This window comes from Cololabis saira, chromosome 8 (assembly GCF_033807715.1).
Source record: "Cololabis saira isolate AMF1-May2022 chromosome 8, fColSai1.1, whole genome shotgun sequence".
Taxonomy (NCBI): domain Eukaryota; kingdom Metazoa; phylum Chordata; class Actinopteri; order Beloniformes; family Belonidae; genus Cololabis; species Cololabis saira.
In genome coordinates, this window is record NC_084594.1 from 27,064,100 (window position 1) to 27,089,308 (window position 25,209).

Below are 25,209 nucleotides of genomic sequence, written 5' to 3' on the forward strand. Positions count from 1 at the left end.
ATAACGCAGTTAGCAGAATTGTCTGGAATCTATTTATCTCATTAATTCCCATTGTTCCAATCCTTAAGTATTCTCCCTATTTTTGCTGTAAATGTTTTTTTTTTACCTTTTTGTCTATCAATCCATTCACAAGCTACCTCCAACCTGTTTTCATTCTTTATTTCAATCCAATTCCCAAATTCATCACTTCAATACTAGGTCTGCAAACAATCTCCATCCCACCCTTTTCAGATCTACTTTTTTCCCAATTTTCAATTAGGTTCAGAGGTCCTCTTTATTGGAACACCTTACCACACCATATTAGAGAAAGCTCGAGTACAAATAATTTCAAAAAACAAATCACAACATTTTTGCTAGTCCAAGTTAGCAAAGCTTAACCATTCATTTTCAGTACTTCTCTGCACCCTCATCAGATTCCTGTTTTTGTTTTCTAGTAATTTAGCTTATTTTCCTTAGTTGTCCTATGTTTTACATATTTATGTAGATATTGTTTGTTTCATTATAGGAGGGAGGACCACTCGACAAGCCCTTATGGGTTTTTTGGTTCCTCTCGCACATTTTCTGTTATATTGTATTTCTTTTTTTTATTTCCTTTTTTTTTCTACATACTGTTCGTCTGTACTTTTAAAACGGTTGTATATTTTTATGTGCAAATAAACTAAACTAAACTAAAAACTAAACTAAATTCATTTTAAACTTATACAGGCCTTACAGCGCATACTTGTCATTGAACAAGTGTTCTTTTTTTTATTGTGACCTTTTGAGATTGAACAACTTTCTTTGTGATTCCTAGTAGTATTTTTAGAAAAGAAAATCAAAAAGGGAGAAAAGTAGCTTTTATAAATGTAGATATTGTCTTCACACAATCTTCTTGTGACAACAAAGTCACACACGTTTTGGTTCTGATATGATAAAATTATTAAGTGCATTGTTCTTTTTTTAGATGGGCTACATAACATATAGGTGCCCAGCCAAAAGCAATAGCCCCACATCCACATATGAGCCCTGTCTGAAAAATACAGGGACAGAAGAATGGGGCTTCATATAGGACTGGTACTCCCATGTTCAGGTATGCGGTGCCACTTTGGCCAACCACATAATTGAACTTCTAATGGGCAATTTACATCGGGCCAATATGGAACAAGTGGACAATAATCATAAGACGCTATTTCCCTGCCCATTTTATATCCCAGCAAGGCCCAACACATACAAATGTTGGCTGAGTATTTCTGTGCTTATTACACATTCCACAACACTATTGTGTGTATTAAAGCCTGAAACAAGATGGAATTACTGTATAAACAGTTTAAATATGATCATGTTTTTTGTGCTGTTGCTCTGCATTTTTTCGTAACAAGGTAATACATCAGCGTTTCTTTTTTCTGTCCCATACTCTTAGACCTTAATCAATGTTCAGGTGCATCTTTGGATTTAATGATTCAGAAAATTAAATGTCAGATACTTTTATGCTGTCAGTCACAACTATGATGAATATTTACAACGAGCACCAGTCTAAAGCTACTTTATTTTTTACTAAACATGGCTTTGTCTGTATGTGTGTGTGTGTGTGTGTGTGTGTGTGTGTGTGTGTGTGTGTGTGTGTGTGTGTGTGTGTGTGTGTGTGTGTGTGTGTGTGTGTGTGTGTGTGTGTGTGTGTGTGTGTGTGGTCTCTCAAGCTGATTTTGTAATCTCAATCTTGAAAAATTATTAAATACAAGAATATTTAATGTCTGAAAAACAAAGTACTGAATGTGATAAAGTGGTCAATGATAACATGAAACACTGAAAGCAAAATACATGGATTTCTTTCATGAAGCATTGTTTGTAGTGTGAAACATAGAGGACTTAGAATAACTTAAATATCAGCAATCAAAGCTACAGGTACAATTTCTGAAAGTCAAAGCAGAGCTAAATAATTCAGAAAGAAAACAGGTTTCCACTGGCCCAACACTTGACAGGATAATTTTACATATTAATATACATTTCTTATGATACTGATCTGCGTCTTTGTTTAACTGGATCCCCATTAATCACTACCAGAACATTTTTTTCACAAGTACAAATAATGCACAATCTATAAATAACTGTACATCTAATGGGAAAGAATCAAATGATCACAATTTGAAAGCGTTCAGCAGGGGGCGCAAGGGGAGAAAGTTTCACCCAGTCGTGAAACAGCCTTTCTTTGATAGAGAGATGCTTCCAGCTGATGGCGACTGGCATGAGACACCGAGTTCAGTTTGTATAGTCTCTGATTGGTGTTCCTTCATCTCAGTCTTTTTTGATCATTAACCTTCAGCTCCCTTTTTGCACTTTAACAACTCAGGCTTCCTTCCTGCTTTGCTCCTGGAGAAACAGGTGTGCCATCCTTGTCCACACACCAACACTTTCCACGGTGCTTACCTCGAGACGACCAACACTGCAAAAACAGGACAAACAAACAGAATCTGAGCTGCCAATACACCTATAGTCTCCTATACGACACTTTGGCCTTGTCAAGCCTTTCAATGAACTTATTTGGAAGCGTACCTGCTTCTTCCTGAAGAAACCATGCTTGTCACAATTGGGCATGTAAATGTCATGATGAGACTGAAATACATGGGCATCAAGACCTCTGAGAAGTGTACCCAGCAGTTTACGACATGGGGGCTGTAGGAATAGGGAGATACATGCTGAGTACTGTATAACTAATCTCCTGACAGTGTTGTACTCGCTCAAATACATGCAGGACTCACCTGATCTGGATCTTCAGTAGGAGTAGAGTCTAGGATCAGATAAAAGCAAACACATGTCATATTTAGCCAGCATTACAGCTTTTATGAGAAGGTGCATTTATTTTTAGCTTAGTTATTTTTCTTCTTATCATTATTATGTAATATCTTAAGTTAAGTAGAATAATAGCAAAAAAACATCTGATATATAGCGGACAGAATATGAGGGGAAAACTGCATACAAACTGCTTGCAAAATGCTGTCAGAAAAGAAACTGTGGAACCTAATTTCTCAGTTGAGATTGTTGTTTATAGATCATCATCAAGTCTGAAAGAGGAGCACTGAAAACCGTTTGTCTTTAACTGAAAATGACCCATGATCATGTGGCTCTGTCAAAAGTTAGTAATCAAATAATCAAACCTTCAATTTGTGGGTGAAAACGCCACTGTGATGCTTTATTTACTGTAGCCAGAATTACACATTCATCCACTTTGTCATCTGGATACGAAAAGTCTTGTGTAATCCTTACCTCCGACGTGGAGCTGTGTAGCTAGGCTGGCACTGCTGGCGTTACGACAGACTCCTCTGCCCTCCAGCAGGGCACGGAGAGGCCTTGTCGCATCTCTTGGCGGCTCACAACGCAGACCGTGGGCGCAGCCAGGAGTGTAAACACCACATGGCTCTCCAAGGTCCAGAGCGGTGGCATTTAAATCTACAGACGGCTGAGTCTGGGAGTGCTTTCCTTCACAGGTGGGACATCCTCTTGGTGGTGTGGTAAGTGGGCCCGACAGAGCCGTCTCCAGGAGGAACAGCATCAAGATGTTTAAATACAGGATCATCTTGCACTAAAATGTTTCCAGTCTTTTAGTACAGACTAGTTAAATCTTTGCTATGAAGAGTTCTTGTTCTATTTTTTTTGAATCCACAGACTGCTGTCTCTCTATCTGTGGGAGAGTGGCTGTAATTTCCTCCTGCTACGACAAAGTGATGATGAAGCAGACAGACAAGACGGGCAGCAGCTTTTAAAGAGTCTGAACCAGTGAGGAAAGGTATGGGAGGGTGTGTGCTGGAGAACTTTAGCTTTCCCTCTCATTTCCACACAGCTGAGCACCCCCCCCTTTCACATGACTCTGACACATGAATGGACTCACGCATGCTCATACCATCTGCTCTCTGTCATCTTGGGGGATTGTAACGATCGCTCTCTTTGCTACTCCGTAGTCCTGCCTTTTTTCCTCACTTCCTTAGAGGAAAAGGGCTCATTTATTTATGAAGGCGATGCTTTAACGTAACCGACTAATCAAAGCCCTACAACAAGAAAAAATAAAGATGAATGTCAACATGACAGTTTGCCAACATCTGCTGTGCTGAAATGTTTCTTACAAATAAAAGTGAGTGTTGGGTTGAATACAGAAATTATCCACAAACGCAGTGCAAAAGAAAATGAAACAGTAATGTGTTCAGCAGCAGGTCATTCAAGTGTTACTAAGCTGCTACAAATACAGAGTTACAATTAATCAACTTCCATTTTCTGCCACTTGATATTACTTTGCTACAACTCTGGAGTGTATTATTTTTCAACTTTGTCAAAGAAAAAAGAAAAGAAATGTTCTAATTATTTTTCACTTAATTTGGCTTTATCAAACTCTTACGAGATGTTAGTGGTCATGATTAATAATATAAAACAAGGCTCATGACAGTGTTGGGCGTACTGTAGTGTGTTACAGGTGTAGATGATACTACCTTGATGATACTACTCATATTGTTTTTCATTTCTGTTTTCCATTGTCTGCTTTTGTACTTCTAAGAAAACATTGTTCACAGACTGAGCGTACAACATTTCAGACAAGGACTAATGTGATTGACACAGTCAAGACAAGATGACTAAGACATTAATAACCCCTGGCAAAAAGTTACACCCTGTAAATTCCTCAGTCCGTTAGTCACAGACAAGTTAAATTAGAAGAGAGGATTAAAGTGCTCTTAACAGTGGTCATTGATATATAACCTGTGACCACACAGACAAAAGTCAGCAAACATAAAATTAAGGTGCTGGATAAAAATGAGGGTGGGAGGAACTTAGGGGAAAACAGAAACTACCACGCACTGGCTTATCTTTTAAAAGAGCAAAACAGAAGCAAAAGGTGAGAAAATAAAAAGAACAAAAAATACGATAAGCTTGCGCCCACACACACACACACACACACACACACACACACACACACACACACACACACACACACACACACACACACACACACACACACACACGTGACCTGTGTGGTGACGCGGCTCTCCTGAGCCCGTGAACGCCCCCTGAGTTGATCCTCGCTTCTGATTGGTCGAGGGAGGCGGGACTTCCGGCAGCGCGTTTGGACATAAAGTGACAGACTTCGCCTCCTTAAAATTGGAAGAAAAACCGAAGAACGACGTGGTTACAAGTCATAGAACAGTAAGGAAATCATATAAACCAGAAGGGCTTCTGATGGTGTGGGTATAATATGAGGTGTATTAATATTTACTTGACTCGGACACCCACGGAGCGCGGTAATGTAACGCAGCTAGCCGGTGAACAAGAATCCTGCGTATAGTTTGGGAAATGCGAGGATGCGTTTGAGGACGGCTCGTAAATGTGGTAATCATTAATCATTACATTACATTAATCAGCTCGATCTTCTTTTATCAACACACACGACCCAGTTAGATCCAGGTATTTAGTTGGATATCACACAAGTTAGCCGTCAATTATAAAGAACAACCTACATTTTCAGTTTCAGATCAGCTATATTGATTTGGCCGACAGCTAGTCTTATTCACCAGCTACAATAGTTTCACAATTACAGGAAAAACAACCCGACAATACCTTAACAATATACAGTACAGACCAAAAGTTTGTATACACTTCCCCATTTGTTTGAATGAGAAAGTGTGTCCAAATTTTTGCTCTGTACTGTACATGTAGGAGTCGTTTATGTTATTTAAATATCAATACCACAGTATTGTTGCTGCGTTTTCAATAGATTTTGTCGCATCAAAGTCTGAGAAATGAGATGTTATAATGCAGCTTCTTCGGTGTTTGTAATGGTAATAGGAGCTTTTAACTTTTTGTATGCTTTTGAAAAATAAATGATTGCTGGAAAAATAAGTGTTAATAAAGGTTTGATATAATTTTGATTAAATTAGGAATCACTTCCGCTCAGTTAATAGGTTTGGACAGTGTTTGAGCATGTTTCTACTTACATAAGGTACAAGACACCACACGGAGAGAGAGAGACCTGGCTGTGCCGAAACAGTTTTGGATTCTCATTCATGCCTATTGGCAGTTTTACATCCATGTCCAGGCCTCTGCTTGTCTCTGGAATGTGGGATTAATTTAGAATTGGGAAAAATGCAAATCTTTGCAAGAAGGGTTTGGCCTGAGGATCAACCTGGAAACCCTCTTGTTGTCAATAGTTGTTTTGGTTTGTTTTGGTCCACAGTATTGCACTTGTTTTCAGGAGGGGCATTTCTGTTACTGCATGGGCCCCTCCTTCTGTCTACAATGAAGGCTCTAACATTTGGGTTTATTACAGTTGTTTATCAGGTTTGCGTTGCTTACAATGTGTCACCCATAAAAGCATAACTAAGGCTCTAGATCAGCACTTCTTGAAGGCAACAGTATTTTTCTTTCAAACAAACTTGTTAACTCTTTAACCATTTGAATCCTCATGATTCTGCACAACCGTGTTGTTAAAGTCACCTAAATTATATATTTTTTTTTGTCTTATATTTGCTGTTTGTGTGTTAGATTGTGATGGTTTTCAGACATGGACGACATAAACCTTCATTATCGTTTTCTGAACTGGAGGAGAAGAATTCGAGAAATTCGTGAGGTACGAGCGGTGCGTTACCGGGAGCGACTAAAGAGGATGCTGAGGGATGGAGATGTACTTAGGTAATGGTGAAAACAATGCCGCTGTGTGAGGGGAATGTGATTTCTCAGTCTTTTCTACAGGGTCAGCTTTTATTTTATATGTTTCTAGCCGAAGTAATGTTTGTATTTTGGGTGGTGGGGGAATTTCTGTGCAGGTATCATGGGAATTCGGATGAAGTTGGCTGTTTTGTGGCGGCCAGGCCGTTGTCAAAAAGGAACCGCTATTTTGAAGTAAGATCTGATGATTTCCTCTGAATCTATAAATGTTCCTCTAACAGAGGAATACTGGTCTCTTTTTCTGTTGTTATAGTGCACATGTCCACAGATATGAAGTAATTAAACCAAGTACTGTATAAAATTGTCACAAAACTGGAATGTAGCAAGCCTTTTGGTGTCATTGTCTACAGGAGATAACATCTTTAGTGTGAGAATGTGTGGTGGTTTATTTATATATGTGGTCCTGGGTGTACCCCTGCCTTTTGCCTGTAATGCACTGACATAAGCCCCAGCAGACCTCGATGACCCTGTATAGCTTTTAGTAGTGTAGATTTAATGTATATTTTAAACAGGCCTTGAATGTCTTAAAAACAATCTAAAGCTTGTTTTTTCTACATAAATCAGAAATTCAGCCTGTGGGCCATGTCTCTAGTTTTACCGCTTCTAAAGCCTTTTTCTGTGCTTCATTCTGAGGTGAGGGGGGGCTATGATAATGAGGATCTGTGCTGATTGGCTGCTTGAATGACGTGTAGGAGGGGAGGAGACAAAGCGTCGATCCGGGGAGAAGAGCAGCGGCTGCGTAGCAAAGCGTGTCCACGGTTCTGCGTTAAATCGACACGTACCTACGCCGTAGGCTCTGCGTTGGTGTAACGCGGAACCATAAATCAGCCTTTAGTCACCTCGTCTTCACACAGGAAGATTGAATTTAATTCTAAACAGGTACACCACAGTTATTTACTCCAATTCCTCATCATTTCACTTCTTATGTTACAAGACAAATGAATCATGTAACTGTTAAGAAATCACAACACTGAATTTTCACAAATGGCAACTTTATTGTTAAAATATATAAATAAAATGTATGCACTATTGCTGGCTCAAGGAAGGACCGCGCGTCTTCTGAATGTGAACAGCTCCAGCTGCTTGAAAGATCTGAAACCACAGAAGAAAAATGTATTACGGTACTAATAGAGCCCCGAGCCCAGGGGAGCCGGTTCCCCCGGAGCCGGCGGGTTCAGACCTCCGGGTTCGGAGGTCCGAACCCGGGGCTCCTCGACGGTCCGGTCCGTATGCGGCGCCGGGGCTCCGGAGCTCAGCTAAATACTTAGCCCATGCAAAGATCATACAAATATAAATGACATAAAAAACGGAACTTACCGCTGACTCGTGTGCAGTTGCCGGGTCCGTGCTGTGGGATCTGATCCTTTTATGAGGGTAAATGTTGATGCAAAACCTCATTTCTACTCTCCCTCGCTGTTCAAACAGCCAGACAGACAGACAGGTCCAGCGGCCGGCTGAGCTGGTGGTGGGCGTGGTTTCAGCAGCGGAGGAGACCGAGGGCGTGGTTTGCATTTTGGTGACGTAAAGAAAATGCACAAATCTAAACGGCTCACAGAAACCACATGACACTGGGGGACTCTGTAAGGTGGGGGGGAGCAGACCTTGCAGATTTTCATGGGGTATCATCTTTTCTGTGTTGGCAGGGTGATGGGAGACCACTTTATATATGTTAAAACAAGAAAAAACGTGTTTTTCATAATAGGTCCCCTTTAAGCTTTCGCCTCATCTATGTTCATTAGTTATTTGATTTTCTTGCCTGTCCTCTTTATGATGACATTTGTTGTTCCCAATGCCTTTCATCCTCTGAGGGATGCACACTGTTAAAAGTTTCATCCCCCAAGTCAAGTCTTACCAAAATACCTGACTCTGAAGGGAGCGAGAAAGTGGCACAGCAGGAAACGTGCTACCACAACCCATGATTAAAGAGGGAAAGGGTCCATCTGCTTGTTATGAGTCCACTGCTCAAAAGCCAGAATCTGCGATAGCATGGGGTAGCATTGGTGTACATGGCATGGACACATCCTTGAATGCACCATTAAAGTCCCATTTGAGTGCTGTTTCTTCCAATTATTTACACTTTTCTTTTGAAGCAAAATGTGGTGGAAAAGCCCAGACTGCTCTGATGTGTTACCTCCTGTTTATCATCAGATATTTTACTGAATACAGTCAGTTAGTGTACACTTGAGTGCAGAGTCTGTAGTATCATAAAGAATACTCAATAAACAAATTAATTTGCCATTAATGGGCCATATACTGGTAGGTGGTCTATAGAGAAAGGTGGATTATATAGAAACATGTAAACATTTAATTTCATTGGGATTTCCATTCATTTTCAAGTTGTTGAGCAACTTTTGAAATACAGATGTCTTGCTTATTTCAGCAAGACAATGGAAACCAAATTGCACACACATAAAACCTGCATGATTCTGTACTGCGAGTCCAGGTGTTTATTAGTCTGCTTGTAGCCGATTTTATCAAACACTGAAAACAATTGGTCCATGGTTCTGTGTGATGAAAGACTTGATCGCCAGCTGCGTGTGGCTCCCTGCCTTCATGCTAGCAGGCATGTCATAAACAGATTTCTCCACTTGGATATAATTTTGTGAAGTTACTTGGCAGGTCTCTCTGAACTGTGGGATGGAAATAGTCCTACAGAAACTGTTGAACTCAAAACAAGTCTAACTCATAAATTCCAGTCCCGTTTACACTGTCATTAAAAGCATGCAAGGCAGGCTCATCAAAACACACTTTTTTTTTCTTTTCTTTTAAGCTCTGTATTCATTTTCAGTCAGTTTCACTTCAGGGTTAAAATGTATCACTCAATATCTGTTAATTAGATTTGTTTTTATTATCATTGTAAAATGATTAACATGCACCAACACATTTTGTGTCGGAGGTGAGGCTTTTATAAGACCTGCACTCAGAGATATTAGTACACTAAATAGACAATGAAGATGAATCAGATGGGCTTTTCTTTCTTTTTTTCCCCAACTCATTACTTAATTCCACAGGTTCATGTAAAAAGGATTGACCTCTCTCACCTTTAACTGTTACTGTTTCCAGCTGTAAAATGTGATCTTAACTATGAATCAAATATGCACAAATATCCCTCTAGAAGACCAAAAATTACTTTTATTTGCTAATATACTTTACTTTACTGCTATATATATATATATATATATATATATATATATATATATATATATATATATATATATATATATATATATAATTATTATAATATGTTTCTGCCTTTTTAAAGGTCGCAAACATGGACTCGTGTTGATGCTTTATTTGAACTCCTTTAACTAGCAGCCAGTAAATGTAGTTATCCATAGGATTGAATGGTGTTGTGTGTGTGTGTGTGTGTGTGTGTGTGTGTGTGTGTGTGTGTGTGTGTGTGTGTGTGTGTGTGTGTGTGTGTGTGTGCATATTTAACAACAAAAAAATATTCAGTGCAGCATTTACAGTTGCTGCACGTACGATACTATAAATGTCAGGCGTGCTGCTGAGCTCTAATGACTCAGTTTTTTCAGCCCTCTTAGAGTACAGTTTCATATATCCAAATAAGCAACAGCTCTTTTTTTTTTTTTTTTTCATTCTCGTTTTGCTGGTTTTTGTAACCAAGATACTGTACTGCACAAACATCCGAGGCCAGTGCCTGTTCCTGAATAAGCCATGCTCAAACTTGCCTAACAATTGCATCCTGCCTGGCCTGACGTGTGGTGAAGTAGTAACTCAACCTTCAAGCTTTCATGTCGTTCATCCTTGTGACTCAACTTTGTGGGAGGAGGAAGGAAGCCATTTGCGTAAATGGCAGTAAATGATTGTCAAGTGGGTGCTGATTGTAGATCTGATTGTTGATGTTAGGGTTCATCTGCAGTACATGTTAGAGAGAAACAAACTTATTACTCGTTCCTCCTAGAGACCAGTGATGAGGTCATGGGAAACAACTTAAAAGTTTCCTCTTCTCCTCGCCTTAAACCTGTTAACAAAGCCTCAATTACTTTGTGTCCATGTAGGGTACTCGAGGTATAATGTCATACGGTCTGCTTTCTGTAATGAGAACAGGGGTGAGGTTCAGCATTTTACCTTTTATTCATCTTAAAAATATTCACTTCTTGAAAGGTTGTGCTGTTTAGTTTCAGCTTGAAGCAGACACACACAAAAAATATCTGGGACTGAGCATGAAGGAGTTTCTTGACAGGCAAACTTACAGATCTTGTGTCTCTAAAAATATATAAATGAGTTTTAAAAAGAGAAACACTCTCAAACAGGAGGTACCACAGTCCACCACGTTCATTTTGTGCAACCACCAATAAATGTCTTCTATTTTTCTAGTGTATTTGTGAAAGATGCAGAACCGATCAGCTTCCCATGAGCTCTGTTGTAACTTGTGTTTGTGAAAATTAATGCTAATATAATCAACAAAAATGTCAGCATTCATGGTAGTATAACAATTAAGCTCGATGCTGTTATCAGTAGCTAATGTTGACCGTTAACCATATTTTATTATTATTTTATTAACCCCTAAAACCCTGATCCTGCAAAAGAGGGCTAAAATCACTGGTAGTGAGATGCAAAAGAACAAGACAAGAAAAAAAGGACAAGGCAGTGTTTGGTGCAGTGTGGTATGTTTGAGTGTATGGAAATTAATGTGTAGTCATTTACTTTGGAATAAAAGGATAGACATGTTAACATAGGACAAACTCATGTATAAAATAGGAAAGGACAGACAGAGAATCAGGGGTGCACTCCCTGTTCAGTTGCATAATTTATGTCTGTGTCCTGGATGTGTGGATTTCATAAAAGAAACATACATGCATGTACCCATAGACCATGTATACAAATTATTATTTTTACAATTTATTTTATGAAGAATTTTCTGCTGGCTATGACTGCTATGTTGGAAATGAGTCTGATTTGTAAGTAGTAAGATAAGTTTGTTACCAGTTAGTATTGTGGTGTTTATTTATTGTGGGAATTAATGGTTATTGTTGTGCAGTCCTCAATAAAAACAGACAGTTAAAGTTACTTTTCTTTAGTATGAATGCAGGTATAGACTCGTAGTCTTGACTGTCTGAATGTTGATTAGCGTCAACTATACAAACATGAATACCATTCTGCCATATAAGTGTTTTTTTTTCCTCCCCAGGCAGTGATTTAATCACTAGGTTTGAATGCTGCATTAGATGAATAATATATATATATATATATATATATATATATATAGTGTATATATATATATATAGTGTATATATATATAATGTATGATATTAGGAGCCTTTACTTTTGTCTATCCACTCTCGGCACAGTATTGTCAATGGTTCGTTGTGTCAACACAGCAGATCTTTATGCCCCCTTGTGGTCAGAAGTTGTATTGCTACATAGAGTGACTTTAAAGGAGGCGATGGAAGCATCACAATTTAGAAGGAAAATAAAAAAAGGACGTTTTGCAAAATTGCATCTAATACTTAAGGGAAAACCCCATTTATCTTCAAACGAAAATGTATTTCTTCTAGTGGCAGTTGTTGTCCTATGTTTCTAATAATCTGGTGACTGTGGTCTTTCCAGGTGACTATCATCGATACAGGAGTGCGGGGAATGATTGCTGTTGGTTTGGTTCCTCAGTTCTACAAGCTGGACCATCAGCCAGGCTGGCTCCCACATTCTGTGGCTTTTCATGCCGATGATGGCAAGTATGTACTGGATTCATTTTTTCCTGGGACTATTTAGGCTTGAGTGTCTCCTGCAGGTTTTAGTCGCACCACATGGAATCAATCCATCAGACTTAATTTATATAGCACTTTACAAAAAACACAAAGGAGACCGAAGTACTTCACATGTAAAACAAGAAGCAGACGACTGGAGAGCTTTGCTGGGTCGGTGGATAGTTAAAATTTTGGATAAATAGGGTGGAGCAAGGCCATTGAAAACTTTTTAAAAACAAACATTAGAATTTTAAAATCAATATGATAACAAATCGAGAGCCAATGGAGAGTGTATAGAATTGGGGTGATGTCAGTGAATCTGGAGGAGTGAGTTATAAGATGAGCAGCTGCATCTTACACCAGTTGTCGATGGTAGAGTGAGAACTGTGTTATGCCGGTGTAAATTGCATTGCAATAGTCAATTTGTGAGCTGATAAAAGCATGCATCACCTTTTCTGGATCACTGGGGGACAAGAAGGGCTTCACTTTGGTTAAAGGATGAAGCTGGCATATGCTCACTTTGTCTACAGTGTCAATTTGTTTGTCAAATTTTAATTCTCTGTCAAAAATCACCCCTATCACCCCCTTGTGGCACACCGGAGGATAGAGAGATAGTGGAGGATGGAAGGTCATCAATGACTACGTTTACATGCACTCAATAACCCTTTTAAAACCTGAATATTGGCAATAACCCGAATTTTGACTGCATGTAAACGTAGTCAATGATAAAAACAAAGCTCCCATTGGTCAGGCTGAACCACTGAGGCCTGAACCCTGGAGACCAACCTGCTGAGCCAGGCCAGTGATGACTAAATGGTCCACAGTATCAAAAGCTGTGGTGATATTTAGTATCACCAGCAGCAAAGGTTGTTTGTTTTGTTTTTTTTTTAAACATCAAGGGATAAAAAAATATAATTCTGTAATTTAAGCAGCACCAATTCTGTGCTGTGTTTTGATCTAAAACAAGACTGACATTTTTATAAAGTAATGTTGCTTTAAAAAGAAGATTGTAACTGAAAGAAAAACAAACTTTTCTTAAACCTTAGATAAAAATGGTGAATGAAAAAGGGGTTTAAAATTGGATAAGAATGTAAGGTCAAGATTAGTTTCGGGTTTTTTTTTAAGTGATCTGACCACAGCAGGCTTGAAGGCGGCTGGGACATAACCTGAGCTCTGGCAGGTGTTAATGAGAGGAGACGAAGCCCACAGTATTAAAAACCTGCTTGAGCTCCTGTTTGGTAATCTGTGTTTTTGTTGCACAGACAAAATTACAGAAACACAGCATTTATTTTCTCTTTTTTATAGAGTTCAATCAAGTATGGAGGAAGGGTCTGGCTTAGCGCACCAATATATTCAAAGTGTGACCCTCACCAACCTTTTTAATACTTAGCAAGTGTTATTAGAGGGAAGGATAGTGGTGAAAAGAACTGTTTTTAAGGAACTGAATAGAGGTTAGAAGAGGTACGGATGGTTTATGGCAGACCAACCCCTCAGAGTGGCTCGTAATGAAGAAGATGTAATTATGTGTCTTGTATGTATTTCTGTGTGCCTTAGCAGTAAGTTAGTTTTTTGTTGTTTTTTTAATGAGAATTTTATTTTTTGAATGTATGTAAAATAATCAACACTAGCATTACTCCTAAAAAGCCTCATAGTGCTGGCAACTGAAAGGGGTTGGAGTTATTCACTATAGTTTTGACTAGTGGGGGGATAATTAATGATGGTGACGATTAGTAGTGTATGCAATTCGTCACCCATCTGAGGCTGGAATTAGACAGCACCTTAAATTTCCACAGACATGGAGGCTCTTCATTATCTTTTCATTGCTTTCTTCTTCTTTTTTTTTAATTTCAAGTAAGCTGCTGAGTGTACAATTTCTTTCCTTAATTTTCTCTAACTCAGTTCATCAATTATAATGAGTTTATTTATTTATGTTTTGTTTTTTAATATCTTAAAAATGGGGTAATAAGCCTTAACACGGTACATTGCCATCTACCACAGACTTCTTCTATTTGCATGTGTGCAGGCTCTATAACGGCAACACTGTAGGCCAGCAGTTTGGTACAAAATGCTGCAGAGGTGACAGAATCGGTTGTGGAATATCCCTGGACTCTGACGAAGGACAGTTGACAGTGTTTTTTACCAAGAATGGTAATGAAGTAAGTACGCAATTCTCATTCTTTCACTGAATATCGAAACCATTCAACCAATGCAATTTATTTTTATGTACTCATACAATGTCTGAATGTGTGCTCAGGTTGGCAGTGTGGAGATCCCAGCATCTCCCGAGGCTCTGTACCCGGCAGTAGGCATGCACTCGTTGGGTGAAGAAGTGCTTCTGGACCTGAATGCTGAATGGGGCATGGAGGAGGACGACGGAGAGATGATAGTTGACAGTCATGAAGAGGACTGGGCTCGTCTGCATGACGTCAAAGTGACTGGCACTGTGAGTCTTTAGGCAGCTTTTGTTCCCCCGAATGAATTTGAGCAAGTTAGACACATTACCTCAGGTGAGTCACCTCAGTGAACGTCAGCTGCGACTGAAGGCTACAAGTTTGATGCTGATGAAGGAAATGTCCCATCTTCCCGTCTCTGACTGTAAAGTCAAAACATACTCTAATCTCCAAAAAACAGTCACTCAGCGTTGTGAATAGTGTAGGTAGCAGAACTGATTAAAAAGACTGGGGGAGCACAGACTGGGAAGTATTTTGACTTTAACTTGCATCAGTAAATTTTGATACAACATAAATACTGTTTGTAGATAAGTTGTTGCCCCTGTAAAGCCCTATGTCCCCCACATTTCACTCCTCTGTTTTTGAACGACATGGTGAGTTGTTTTCTTCCTCGCAACTTATCAACTTTGTTTAAATACTTTTTCATGAAGGCAGATGCACTTAATGCTAGTTAAGTATCTGTGTATTTAACAAAAAGTCGTTACTCACAGAGAAAAGTCTTCGCCAGAACACCATGAGAACTAATTTTTCTTCCCACACCCCTGCAGAGCAGCTGGGGTCTGACCATGGCTGTGAGTTGCAAATGTAAACAAACTTTCTCAGTTATTTTGAATGTTAAAAACAACCAAAACCATTAAGAATCTGGGTTTGTCTGTCCCCTTGTGAAAACCTAAAATCCCAAGTTTTAATTGTGATCCACATTTCTCTTAAAAGGCCAGTTTATCTTTTACAGAAAAAAAGATTTAACTATGGCACATAAATATTTTTTTTCATTTGGTGAAACATTCAATCCAATTCAAGTAGTACTTTATTAATCCCTGAAGCCCGGAGGGAACTTGCTGCCCCCAACCCTTGAAACCTTTAAACGGTTGGAAACAGAAAATGTGTTCTTTTAGATGTATACTCGTAATTGAAAGTCCATTCCTCTGCAGTGAAGCGCCTTGTGTGTGTAGACCACAGCAGTAACAGTCCCACACACACCCACCATGCAAATATACAAGCTTGCCAGCAGAAAATGGGACTTAAAATCCACAGACGTATTTATTTTTTCTTTTCATATGTTAGCTGACTAAACTAGGGCTGCAGCTGTCGAATATTTTGATAATCGATTAATCTATTGAATATTCCATCAATTAATCGGATAAAACTTACTTTTGCTTAAATAAAGCCCAATTATAAATATAAATAAAATAGAAAACAAAACAGGTCACTGAATAAAAACAACCAATTTGTTTCATTTATATGAATAATTGACATGTATTTACATATTATGCAAACTAGTAAACTAGTTTGTAAAATTTTCCATTAAAAATAATGAAATTACTTCAAACTTAACATTTCCTGAGACATAAAAATAGATACAATTTTTCCAACTAAGTATCAAAAATAAAATAAAAAATATTCTTAAACACAGCCTTTAAATTGTGCAACTTCACATTCAGAACCAATACGTTTAAACAGAAATGCTTGGCTGTGGACCGGGACTTGGAACAAGAGTCTTATACAATGTGGACTTCATTTTTAATTTAAAATGATCCCACACCTTCGGCATCTTTTGTCTCTTCTTCTCATTACTTTGGCTTTGCTGCGTTTACTCGTTTACTGTCACTGTTTTTGGTCCCGGGCCCACGTCTGTACAGCAAAACTATTAACACACGTTACTAAAAGCCCGCCGCTGTCTTCTTCCGCTTTATAGGAGATGCATACGTGTAAGCGCGTTGCGTCACGCTTAAAAGAATCCGTGTGAAACGTGAGCTATATATTTATTTTTGAATTAAACGATACTTCAAGGCAGAGGAAATTCCTCGATAATTTTTTGTAATTGAGTTACTCGTGGTACTCGAGGAATCGTTGCAGCCCTAGACTAAACCATTGAAGTATGTATGTTTGTACATCAAGAGACCTTGATTAACTGTTAAACTACTCGCCCCATTAGAAAGGTGACACCCGCCACATCATACGTCTAAGGGACCAAGGCAAAAAATCACTTGAGCTCACAAGGATGTAACAGATCTGTATCCAAATCAAAGTCAGAAATATCCATATTTAAAGTGCAGAGATTCTGACAGTAATAATACCTATAGCTAAGTAATTAACCAAAAAATATGTGCTGTATGTAGAGATACCCGATAAGATTTAATTCTCAAAAGTACTCCTTGAAGTCTGTGCTTCTTAAATTGAGTCTTAACGTGCTTCCTGTGATGTCAGAGCTGCGGTGTTTGCATCTGACTCGGCTGCATTAAAGAATAGCCTGCATGCTGCTCACACACTCGTTTATCTTTCATTTCTACAATTTGTGTGCCGTACAAATACACGAACCAGAACTTAGTCACACTGAAATAGTCCATATCATAGCAAAGAAGACTTGTGCTGTCCTGGATCCACCCAAGGCTCATCAGGAATAAAAAAGAATAAATCATTTTGGCAAAATATTAAACTTTTTTTTTTCTCACGGCCCGGGTTTTCTATGAAATTAGATTTGTTTCCCAATGTTTAAACAAACTCTCACAATAAGTCTGGGATGGATAGTGCATGTTTATCTGCAGTCATCATGTTTGAGCATCTAGAGCCACTCTCACACAAAAAAAAAAATTGAACAGGCTGATGAAAACAAAAAAGCTGCGGTTCTGTGCTGGGGACTTCTCTGGAGAGCCTGGAGCCCATTTGTGCAAGAATGAATGACGCATGAGTTGAGAAATGCAATGAACAAGACTGCACAACCTCTGCATGACACGGTGATTAAACAACTGATTTCCTTCAGTCAGAGACTTCAAGTTTGCTGAGATCCAGACCACTACAGGAGATTAATCCTGCCCACAGCTATAACCGTCAACAACTCTTTACACTGAATTTATTATGCCCCCAGACTGAATAACTTTTAATTGCAACAATGTAATTTTCCTTTGGGGGACAAATTAGATATTTAATTGAAGTTAAGTTAATTTGAAACTGAAGAAATTTGCACACTTGTTTTTTGTCATTTAATATTCCTGTCAGGGTTTATATGACCGAAACATCAGCTCTCGGATCATCTTCTGCATTAATCTGGTCTGGAGGCAGTGGCTATGTCGCTGCAAACAGGTTTCATCCAGCCATGGACTGCCATTGCAATCGTTTCATATTGTCCAGCTGACATGCAGAAACACACAAAATCTTGACAGATGGCAAGTTTTATCGATTAATACCTTCACCCAATACTTCTGAGTTTTTCTGTATAAACTGGAATATTATACGTTTTAACTGAACAGAAGTAACCTAGCGAGTGTGGTAGGACTTCAGATCTTCATACTCTATGGAGAATATTTTCTGAATAAAAGCCATTTTGCTAAAACATGATGTAACTTAATGTAATAGTTGCAAAAGTAATATGGTTATAAAGACCTGGATCAGGACAGCAGCATCCAACATCGCTCTCATTACTGATCAGCACTACCCTAACATTAGCCATCTAAAGCTCCTGATCACATCACAGTACAGTTTCACTCACAAGCTTTCATACTTTCTGACATGAAAACATGGAAATGTGTCCATTTATTTTTTACACGTCAGAAGAGGGAGGGATTTTTTCTTCTTAAGATAATTTTCTGGCTGCTTTCAAAATAAAAAATGTACATACCCTGAGTTGACAGTGACCTGAAACAACCTGGGGACTCCGTCCTCTATGCCTCAGAGATGAAGGTGCTTTATTGTAAAATGTGCAAATGAATCCCAATGCAATTACCAGACCTTGTAACGACGCCATCTGAAACTGGGAAGAGAGCGTCTTTGTCCACAGAAGAACATCTTCTGTATTAACAAGAGCTGAAAGGTCACGCAGCAAGAGAAAGCCACCATAAAAGAGCCAGGCTTGTTTGCAGCTGCACACGAGGACACATTCTGTGGTCTGACAAGACTGAAATTGAACTGTTTGATTATCGTTGCTGTTTGGAGGAAATTGGCTTAAGCTCACAGGCCTCAGAACACCATCCCAGCAGGGAGGTGTGGTGGTGGCAGCATCATGGTGTGGGCTGCCCGGTGCACTTCACCAAATAGACAGCATCGTGAAGAAACGGGATCCTGTGGAAATAGCACAGCAACTCTGCAAGACACTAGTCAACGAGTTAAAGCTTGGAGCTGGATGCGTCCTCCAAATGAACAATTACTCAAAATGAATTGTAAAGTGACAACAAAATTAATATATATTTTTTTTTTAGATTTACTCTATACTCCCATAAGAAATTTGTGGGCAGTTTTGAGAAGGCTTGTAAAAGGAAGAAGGTGGTTCTGTCAGGAGGTAAAGGCCCGAGATGTTGTTCGCAAGATGCTGCGAAAAGCCAAATTAAATGGTTTGAAAGCAGTTGTACAAAATATTAACTGAGGGGGTACATAAACTTTTATTTATTTATTTATTTTTTTTAACAATATGTTTTTTGATTTTTGTTTTTTTGACAGAACATACAGTCACAAACAGTTTTCCAAATATTTCTGTGGAGCTTCAAAAAGTCTTTCTTTGCAGCCCTTTCAGGGCCAACTTTTCATTTTAGAGAAAATCATTTCTTTCTCCTGCAAAAAAAATAAATAAAAATTCTAACATTTTAACAAGAAACATCAAACAAAACAGGAAATGTTTTCTCAACCTTACCGTCAGACATAAAGAAAAGGATAGTATTGTTTTGTAAATGATATGCAATCTTTTCAGCAAAACTGTGTAAAGATGTAGCAGACAGATTGGTTTAAACAAAAAAAAAAGTCCCTTGGTGAAAATAAACGTGCAAAAGGACATCAGACTGAAAGTATTTTCACATGAACTAATTGTCGGTAATCTACCTCTCTGTCATGTTCACAGCTGCTGAAGTATGTGGGGAAAGGGAAGAGCATCGTGGACGTGGGCTTGGCTCAGGCCCGTCGACCTCTCAACACGCGCTTCCACTACTTTGAGCTGGAGATCACAGATGCTGGGGAGAAGTGTTATATCGCCCTGGGGCTGGCACGCAGGGTGAGAGCCTCCTCCGATTAGTCAACACCATAACGATCACATGTCATTGACGGCAATACCGGGCATAATTTCCGCACTAGCAGGTTATAAGTCAGTACACAACACTTCTCTTTCTGCCTCAAACCCCTCGTCATCCGTCTTACTCTTACGTACGACTGCTCTCACTGTTTCCAGTCTTGGTGACGGATGACCGAAACAGGAAAAGCTAGCAACTGAATAAATATTGTCTCATTTTACCCCCATCTGATTTTCCATCAAAAGCAGGTTGTTCCAGTTACATATAATAAACCAGACGGCTCTAGTATGAAATGGGAAACTCTTGAGATAAGAAGAGAACATCAGATTATTATTTTTTTAATGTACATAAATATAGTTTTGTTTCTTCTCTTTCGCATACTGTTATTTATATTGCACATAAAGAGGTATAAATGTCAAGAAGGCATTTTTTTAAAAGCAACATTTCTCCAAGCCTTATAGTTCGTGTTGATCTTAATTAATTTGTCTCAGTTGGGGGGAAGAGGTTCAATCATAAATGATTCTGGCAAGTGATGATCTTTATTTTGGAACTAAGCTGAGCCCAAGTAAAGACTTGTTCAGTGTTTGCATTTAACTACATTTGGCCTCATAAAATCACCATGAACTCTGAGCACATCCTGTTTAATATTAATAAAACATTTAGATGATGGATACGAACCAAAATGTGGCTCTGATTTTGGCGTTTGCTGTTTTCAGTTACTGGGCTCTAATTGATTGGGTGTCACTCATCAGAGTCCCAGCATTGCGGTGCCAGCTGGGACGGCTCTCAGAGCCTGGGAGATGATGGATTATTGCTGCACACATCCCTGACATTAAGTTCCCCTTGACTCCTCCGGTGTTAGTTACTGTGTGTGGGCATGTCATGCCCCCGAGTCAGACGGTGTGGAGAATAGGGCTCTGTCATTTTGCTGATTGTTTTCCAGGAAATGTTTTTTTTCAGCGGGTCTGCGGTTTGATGGAGTATTATAAATCTATCAGACGGTCATTCCTGAGGTTCGCTCCATCCCCCACCATCTCCTGTAAAGGGCATCAGTCTGCTGACAGGAAGAATTACCTCTCACTGCAAAAAAATCTAAACAATGGCACCTCTCTATCACTCTCAGGGTAACGCATGCTTAGCACTCGCTAGTTTCTCAGTGGTTGCTTATGTTGGCTGAAGGAGCTTTTGTTTGTGGTGCATTCCTTTTCCTTTTTGCTCCTTGAGGGAAATGTCTCATTGTCTTCTTTTTGCACACCAAACACCCGTCTCACTTTAATACCAAGGTGTTACCTTGCCTCACGCTCATTTTATTTCCAGTGGTACCTTGTTACTGTAACCATCGTCACTCACTGGAGATTATATGGACCAGTTAGATTAAAATCTTAACTCTGAATTTAATGTCAGTTAAATATTTTACAGCCCCAAATCAGGGAAAAGTTACAACAGCTCAGAAACAGAATAACCAGGTGCGATTTAGGGTTAGAAATGAGTTTAAAAACAATTAAAGCCTTTTTTCTAAAATACGGGATCGTAATAATGATTTAATGCAGAAGCAGTGTAGACATAAGACTGAGTCATTCAGGAGGAAGTTTGTCATCAAACGCGTGAGAAAATAATTGTGCATTTGTGTGCTTTCTGTGCAGCAGTAGGGGGAGATGTGGGGCTGTGGGTCAGGGAACGGTGCCAGGTGAGCCTGCTGTCTGTTTTTAATCAGTCTCTTTGTCTTTATTTGTGTGCTGAGGCCCTCTGACACCGTGTTAGCTGGATCTCCATACAGCTGGCACCCAAACAGGGACCAAAGTTCAGGTTTTGCAAGATCAGCAACAACTGTTGGCCATTTGGGGTCGATGTATGGGAGCAAGCAGAGCTTCTTTTTGTTTTTGTTTAATGTTGAGCTGGTTAAGGGTGTAGTTGTTCAAGATCCGGCAGTTTTTAAGTTTCTATACAGCAGATTCACACATGGACCCCAGTGCAGCAAGATTTATTTTCCCTGACAAAGCATGCGTACACAGAGACTGTTGGAAGAGCTCAGCCATGTGACTGATGCGTGCGGCATCCAAGGCCTCATCACACCACTGGAAAAAAAAAAAAGACAAAGAAACTGTAGAGACACTGCAGCTGTCACATTTGGACTCATCCAGCACTCTTCCCTGAACCACTGCCCCATATCTACCACTATATCACTCCACATTAGTTCATCATACTGGAGGACATATGAATATTTTTCCTTTTAAGATCCATAATGTTATTGATCAGTTCAAGGAATTCAGAGCATAAAGGCTGCTGGACACCTGTGATCTTAGATGGCAAGGAATCAAGACATGAAAGGCTGATAAAACTATACATAAACACAACAAAACTTTACTTTGCAAGAAAAACCCTTATACCAAGCTTGTCCAGAGGTGGCGCCGGTGTGCGTCCCTACTGTTTTGAACCAGTCCAGAAGCCAGCGTCTGTAATGGCAGGGGATTGAATCAGTGTCCTTGGCAGAGATCATGGAAACATTGATGCGGAAAAGTGGATTTGAAGTTGAAAAACAGCTCTGCTTGGTTTCTGAAATCTTGAAACAATTTAAATTTGATTATTTGGTAATTTACAGCAGTTTGGTCTTATTGGTGTCCTCATCTGATTTCTCTTTGATTTTGAAGGACTACCCAAAAAACAGGCATCCAGGTTGGAGCAGAGGATCCATAGCTTATCACGCAGGTGAGTTATGTCTGAGCTTTCTACGCTGGAACACTAATTCACTACTCAAAAGTAATGAAATCACACATGATCCCATGGTGATGTTTGGATCTGCAGATGATGGGAAGTTGTTCCACGGCAGTGGGGTTGGAGATCCGTTCGGGCCACGCTGCTTTGAAGGGGACATTATGGGCTGTGGGATCATGTTTCCACGTGACTTTAACCTGGATGGTGGAGGTGAAGATCTTGATATTGTTCCTGCATATTTTTTTTCTTTCAAAGCATAGCGCGCAAACTAAATGTTTTCACATAAATGCCTTCTTTCAGATGACGTGGACGACTGGGACATTGATGTGATTCCTAAGCCCAGCGAGGTCCAGAATGACTTATATGCAAACAATGAAGAAGAGGAGGAGGAGGAGGAAAAAGATTTTGATGGGAGGAAGGTCATGGTGAGAATTATTATTATTATTATTATTATTATTATTATTATTATTATGATTATGTTGGAATATAAAGCCAAGGGCTCTAAAATCCTTAGTACTTACATTCTTTCTCTCTCTTTTCCTCTCCTGGGTTGGAACAGGTATTTTTCACACGAAATGGAAAGGTGGTGGGAAGGAGGGAGGTGGCCTTACCAGTAACAGGTTTCTATCCCACTATTGGTATGATGAGCACTGGGGAGAAGGTCAGGGTGGATCTACACCCCCTCAGTGGCTGAGGAGTGAAATCAGAGCTTTTCGGAAGTAATTGAGCCCTGGTACATTTTGGAGATTGGACAGTTAAGTAAATTACACCTCCAAATGAACAAGCTCCAAAATGGGAACGGAGGATGGCTTCTTGAAGGTGTAAGAATCACTTAACATGCTGGCAAAATGTTTTATTAAGACTGATCAGAATAATATTACATTTGTGCGTAAAAATGCTTTATTATGGAGTTATTTTATACTGTTAGAAACTGTTGAACCGATCACGTTTTTTTAATGGCAAAATACTGTTTTTGACTATTTAATTTCACAGTGTGAAGTTAGCTAAAATGCCAAAAAGGTTCTTACTAGAAAAATGAATGTAAAAGTCAAAATATAGCAGACCTCAGCCAACAAATTTACCTTATCCTTTATCAGCAATAATACAAATAAAGAAATGTGCAGTGCCACTCACAGTCTGCAGCTGTGCTGCGCTCCAGACTCTCGCTAACGGCGTATTACTGACACTCAGTGGTGAGGGGGGCTTAGTTGGGTTTCCAAAGAAACGGCAGCACATTGAATGAACAGCGAGGTCAATAAAACAGACAGTTGTACTGCTGGTTCAGTGAGAGTGGGTGTTGCTCTGACGTGTTGTTATTGCACTGAATTTATCAGTCATATTCTGTGGAAACGGTGCAGGCTGCACGACCAGACACGTGGAGTAAAGTGTAGCAGCAGTTTAAAAAGTTCAAATTCAAATCAAATTCTTGCCACTTTTGAGATGCAACACTAACCATTTAACCAACAGTGAAGTTCCTCAAATGCAACCCACCAAATAAATCACGTCAGAGGAACCCCAAAAATATTTCAACCCAGCTATGGTGACAGTGCGAGTCTGCGTTTTTTACTCTCCTGATGTTGCTTTGAATGTGTGTTTTTGTTAGTTTTTTTTTTTCCTTTTCAGAATTTTTTTTCTAAGAATAAGTACATGCTCTTTGTTCTTACAGCTTACTGTTTACCCTACGCGTGCAGGAAAAACAAGAAAATTACTGATGACTGTATTTAAACTAATGAAGGAAATGCCAACCTCATTACAACTCTGTGAAACTGAGATTTACAGGCGTGAGGAAGTCTTGAGGAATGTCACTAAAGGTGGTAAAAGAGAAATTCTCAGTTGTTAAATCCTGTTAGGAAATGAAATAAGGGCTAAACTTTGTGTAGCAATGATTTTCTTTTTTTTTTTTTTTCTTTTACTACTTCAGAATCTGAATATCTGGATGAAAAAATGAATATTGAAATGAAAGCCATACTGTAATGATAACTTGTTCTCAGGTGCACTTGAAAATGAAAATTGCCTTCTTGCTATGTATTGTTTAACATGCAATTGTTTTGTTTTTTCCCAACATTCTTGGTTGAGTGTTGGTTGCTTAAATTAATTTTTTTTTTTTAATATGACACAAAAATTGTATTCATCTTAAATGTTATATTATGTATTAGTTCATACAATAGTTTAAAAAACTTTCTATTTTTACTTGTGAGTTATCCAAGAAATACACTTTTGGTTACTGGTGACAACTGCAGTCAAAGGTGTATTACTCTTTCATCAATGTGTATTAATGTTTTTCTTTCTTTTCTTTTTTTTTTAAATCTGCAATCGCACACATTACTAATTTTAATAGATAGGTGTTTTAATTTCACCTGGAATCAGGCCAGCGGTCACTTCAGAGATTGAAAGACACATTCCCAGATGTCTTTCCATGTTGGACTCCAAACCTTGCTGGATTATTTATTGGAACAATCATCAATGTTACTAAGCATTTTCTATTCAGGATTTAATGATGCCGATTTGCTGCTATTAGGCTGCTGAGGAAATGCTATGTACAGTCACATCAGCCGTACTGTAGGTGTGTTCACATCCAGTTTTCTCCATTATTATAGTTTTGATGATCGTACTTCTCATTAGCTAAGAGTGGCCTCTTTTTGACCTTCTGCAGCATCCTGATCC

The 25,209-nt window shown here is 39.0% G+C and overlaps 2 protein-coding genes across 3 annotated transcripts; one reads left to right on the forward strand and one right to left on the reverse strand.

Moving 5' to 3' along the window:
- Window positions 1–1,604: 1,604 nt before the first annotated feature.
- Window positions 1,605–5,084, reverse strand: LOC133448716 (insulin-like growth factor-binding protein 3). Of its 2 annotated transcripts, XM_061727499.1 has the most exons (5): window positions 4,988–5,084; window positions 3,241–4,019; window positions 2,736–2,764; window positions 2,530–2,649; window positions 1,605–2,419 (listed from the first exon to the last, which is right to left on the reverse strand). In XM_061727499.1, exons 2-5 carry the CDS (start codon window positions 3,548–3,550, stop codon window positions 2,315–2,317), a joined length of 564 nt encoding a protein of 187 aa, XP_061583483.1. In that variant the 5' UTR covers window positions 3,551–4,019; window positions 4,988–5,084; the 3' UTR covers window positions 1,605–2,314. The 2 variants fall into 2 exon arrangements, with proteins under 2 accessions (XP_061583483.1, XP_061583484.1); XM_061727500.1 differs by lacking the exon at window positions 4,988–5,084 and having other exon boundaries at window positions 3,241–4,423.
- On the forward strand, window positions 5,058–24,911 carry spryd3 (SPRY domain containing 3). Its single transcript, XM_061727498.1, has 11 exons — window positions 5,058–5,163; window positions 6,499–6,645; window positions 6,780–6,855; window positions 12,256–12,380; window positions 14,416–14,548; window positions 14,647–14,835; window positions 19,668–19,817; window positions 22,482–22,539; window positions 22,636–22,755; window positions 22,846–22,970; window positions 23,105–24,911. Exons 2-11 carry the CDS (start codon window positions 6,518–6,520, stop codon window positions 23,237–23,239), a joined length of 1,239 nt encoding a protein of 412 aa, XP_061583482.1. The 5' UTR covers window positions 5,058–5,163; window positions 6,499–6,517; the 3' UTR covers window positions 23,240–24,911.
- The last annotated feature ends 298 nt before the right edge of the window (window positions 24,912–25,209 follow it).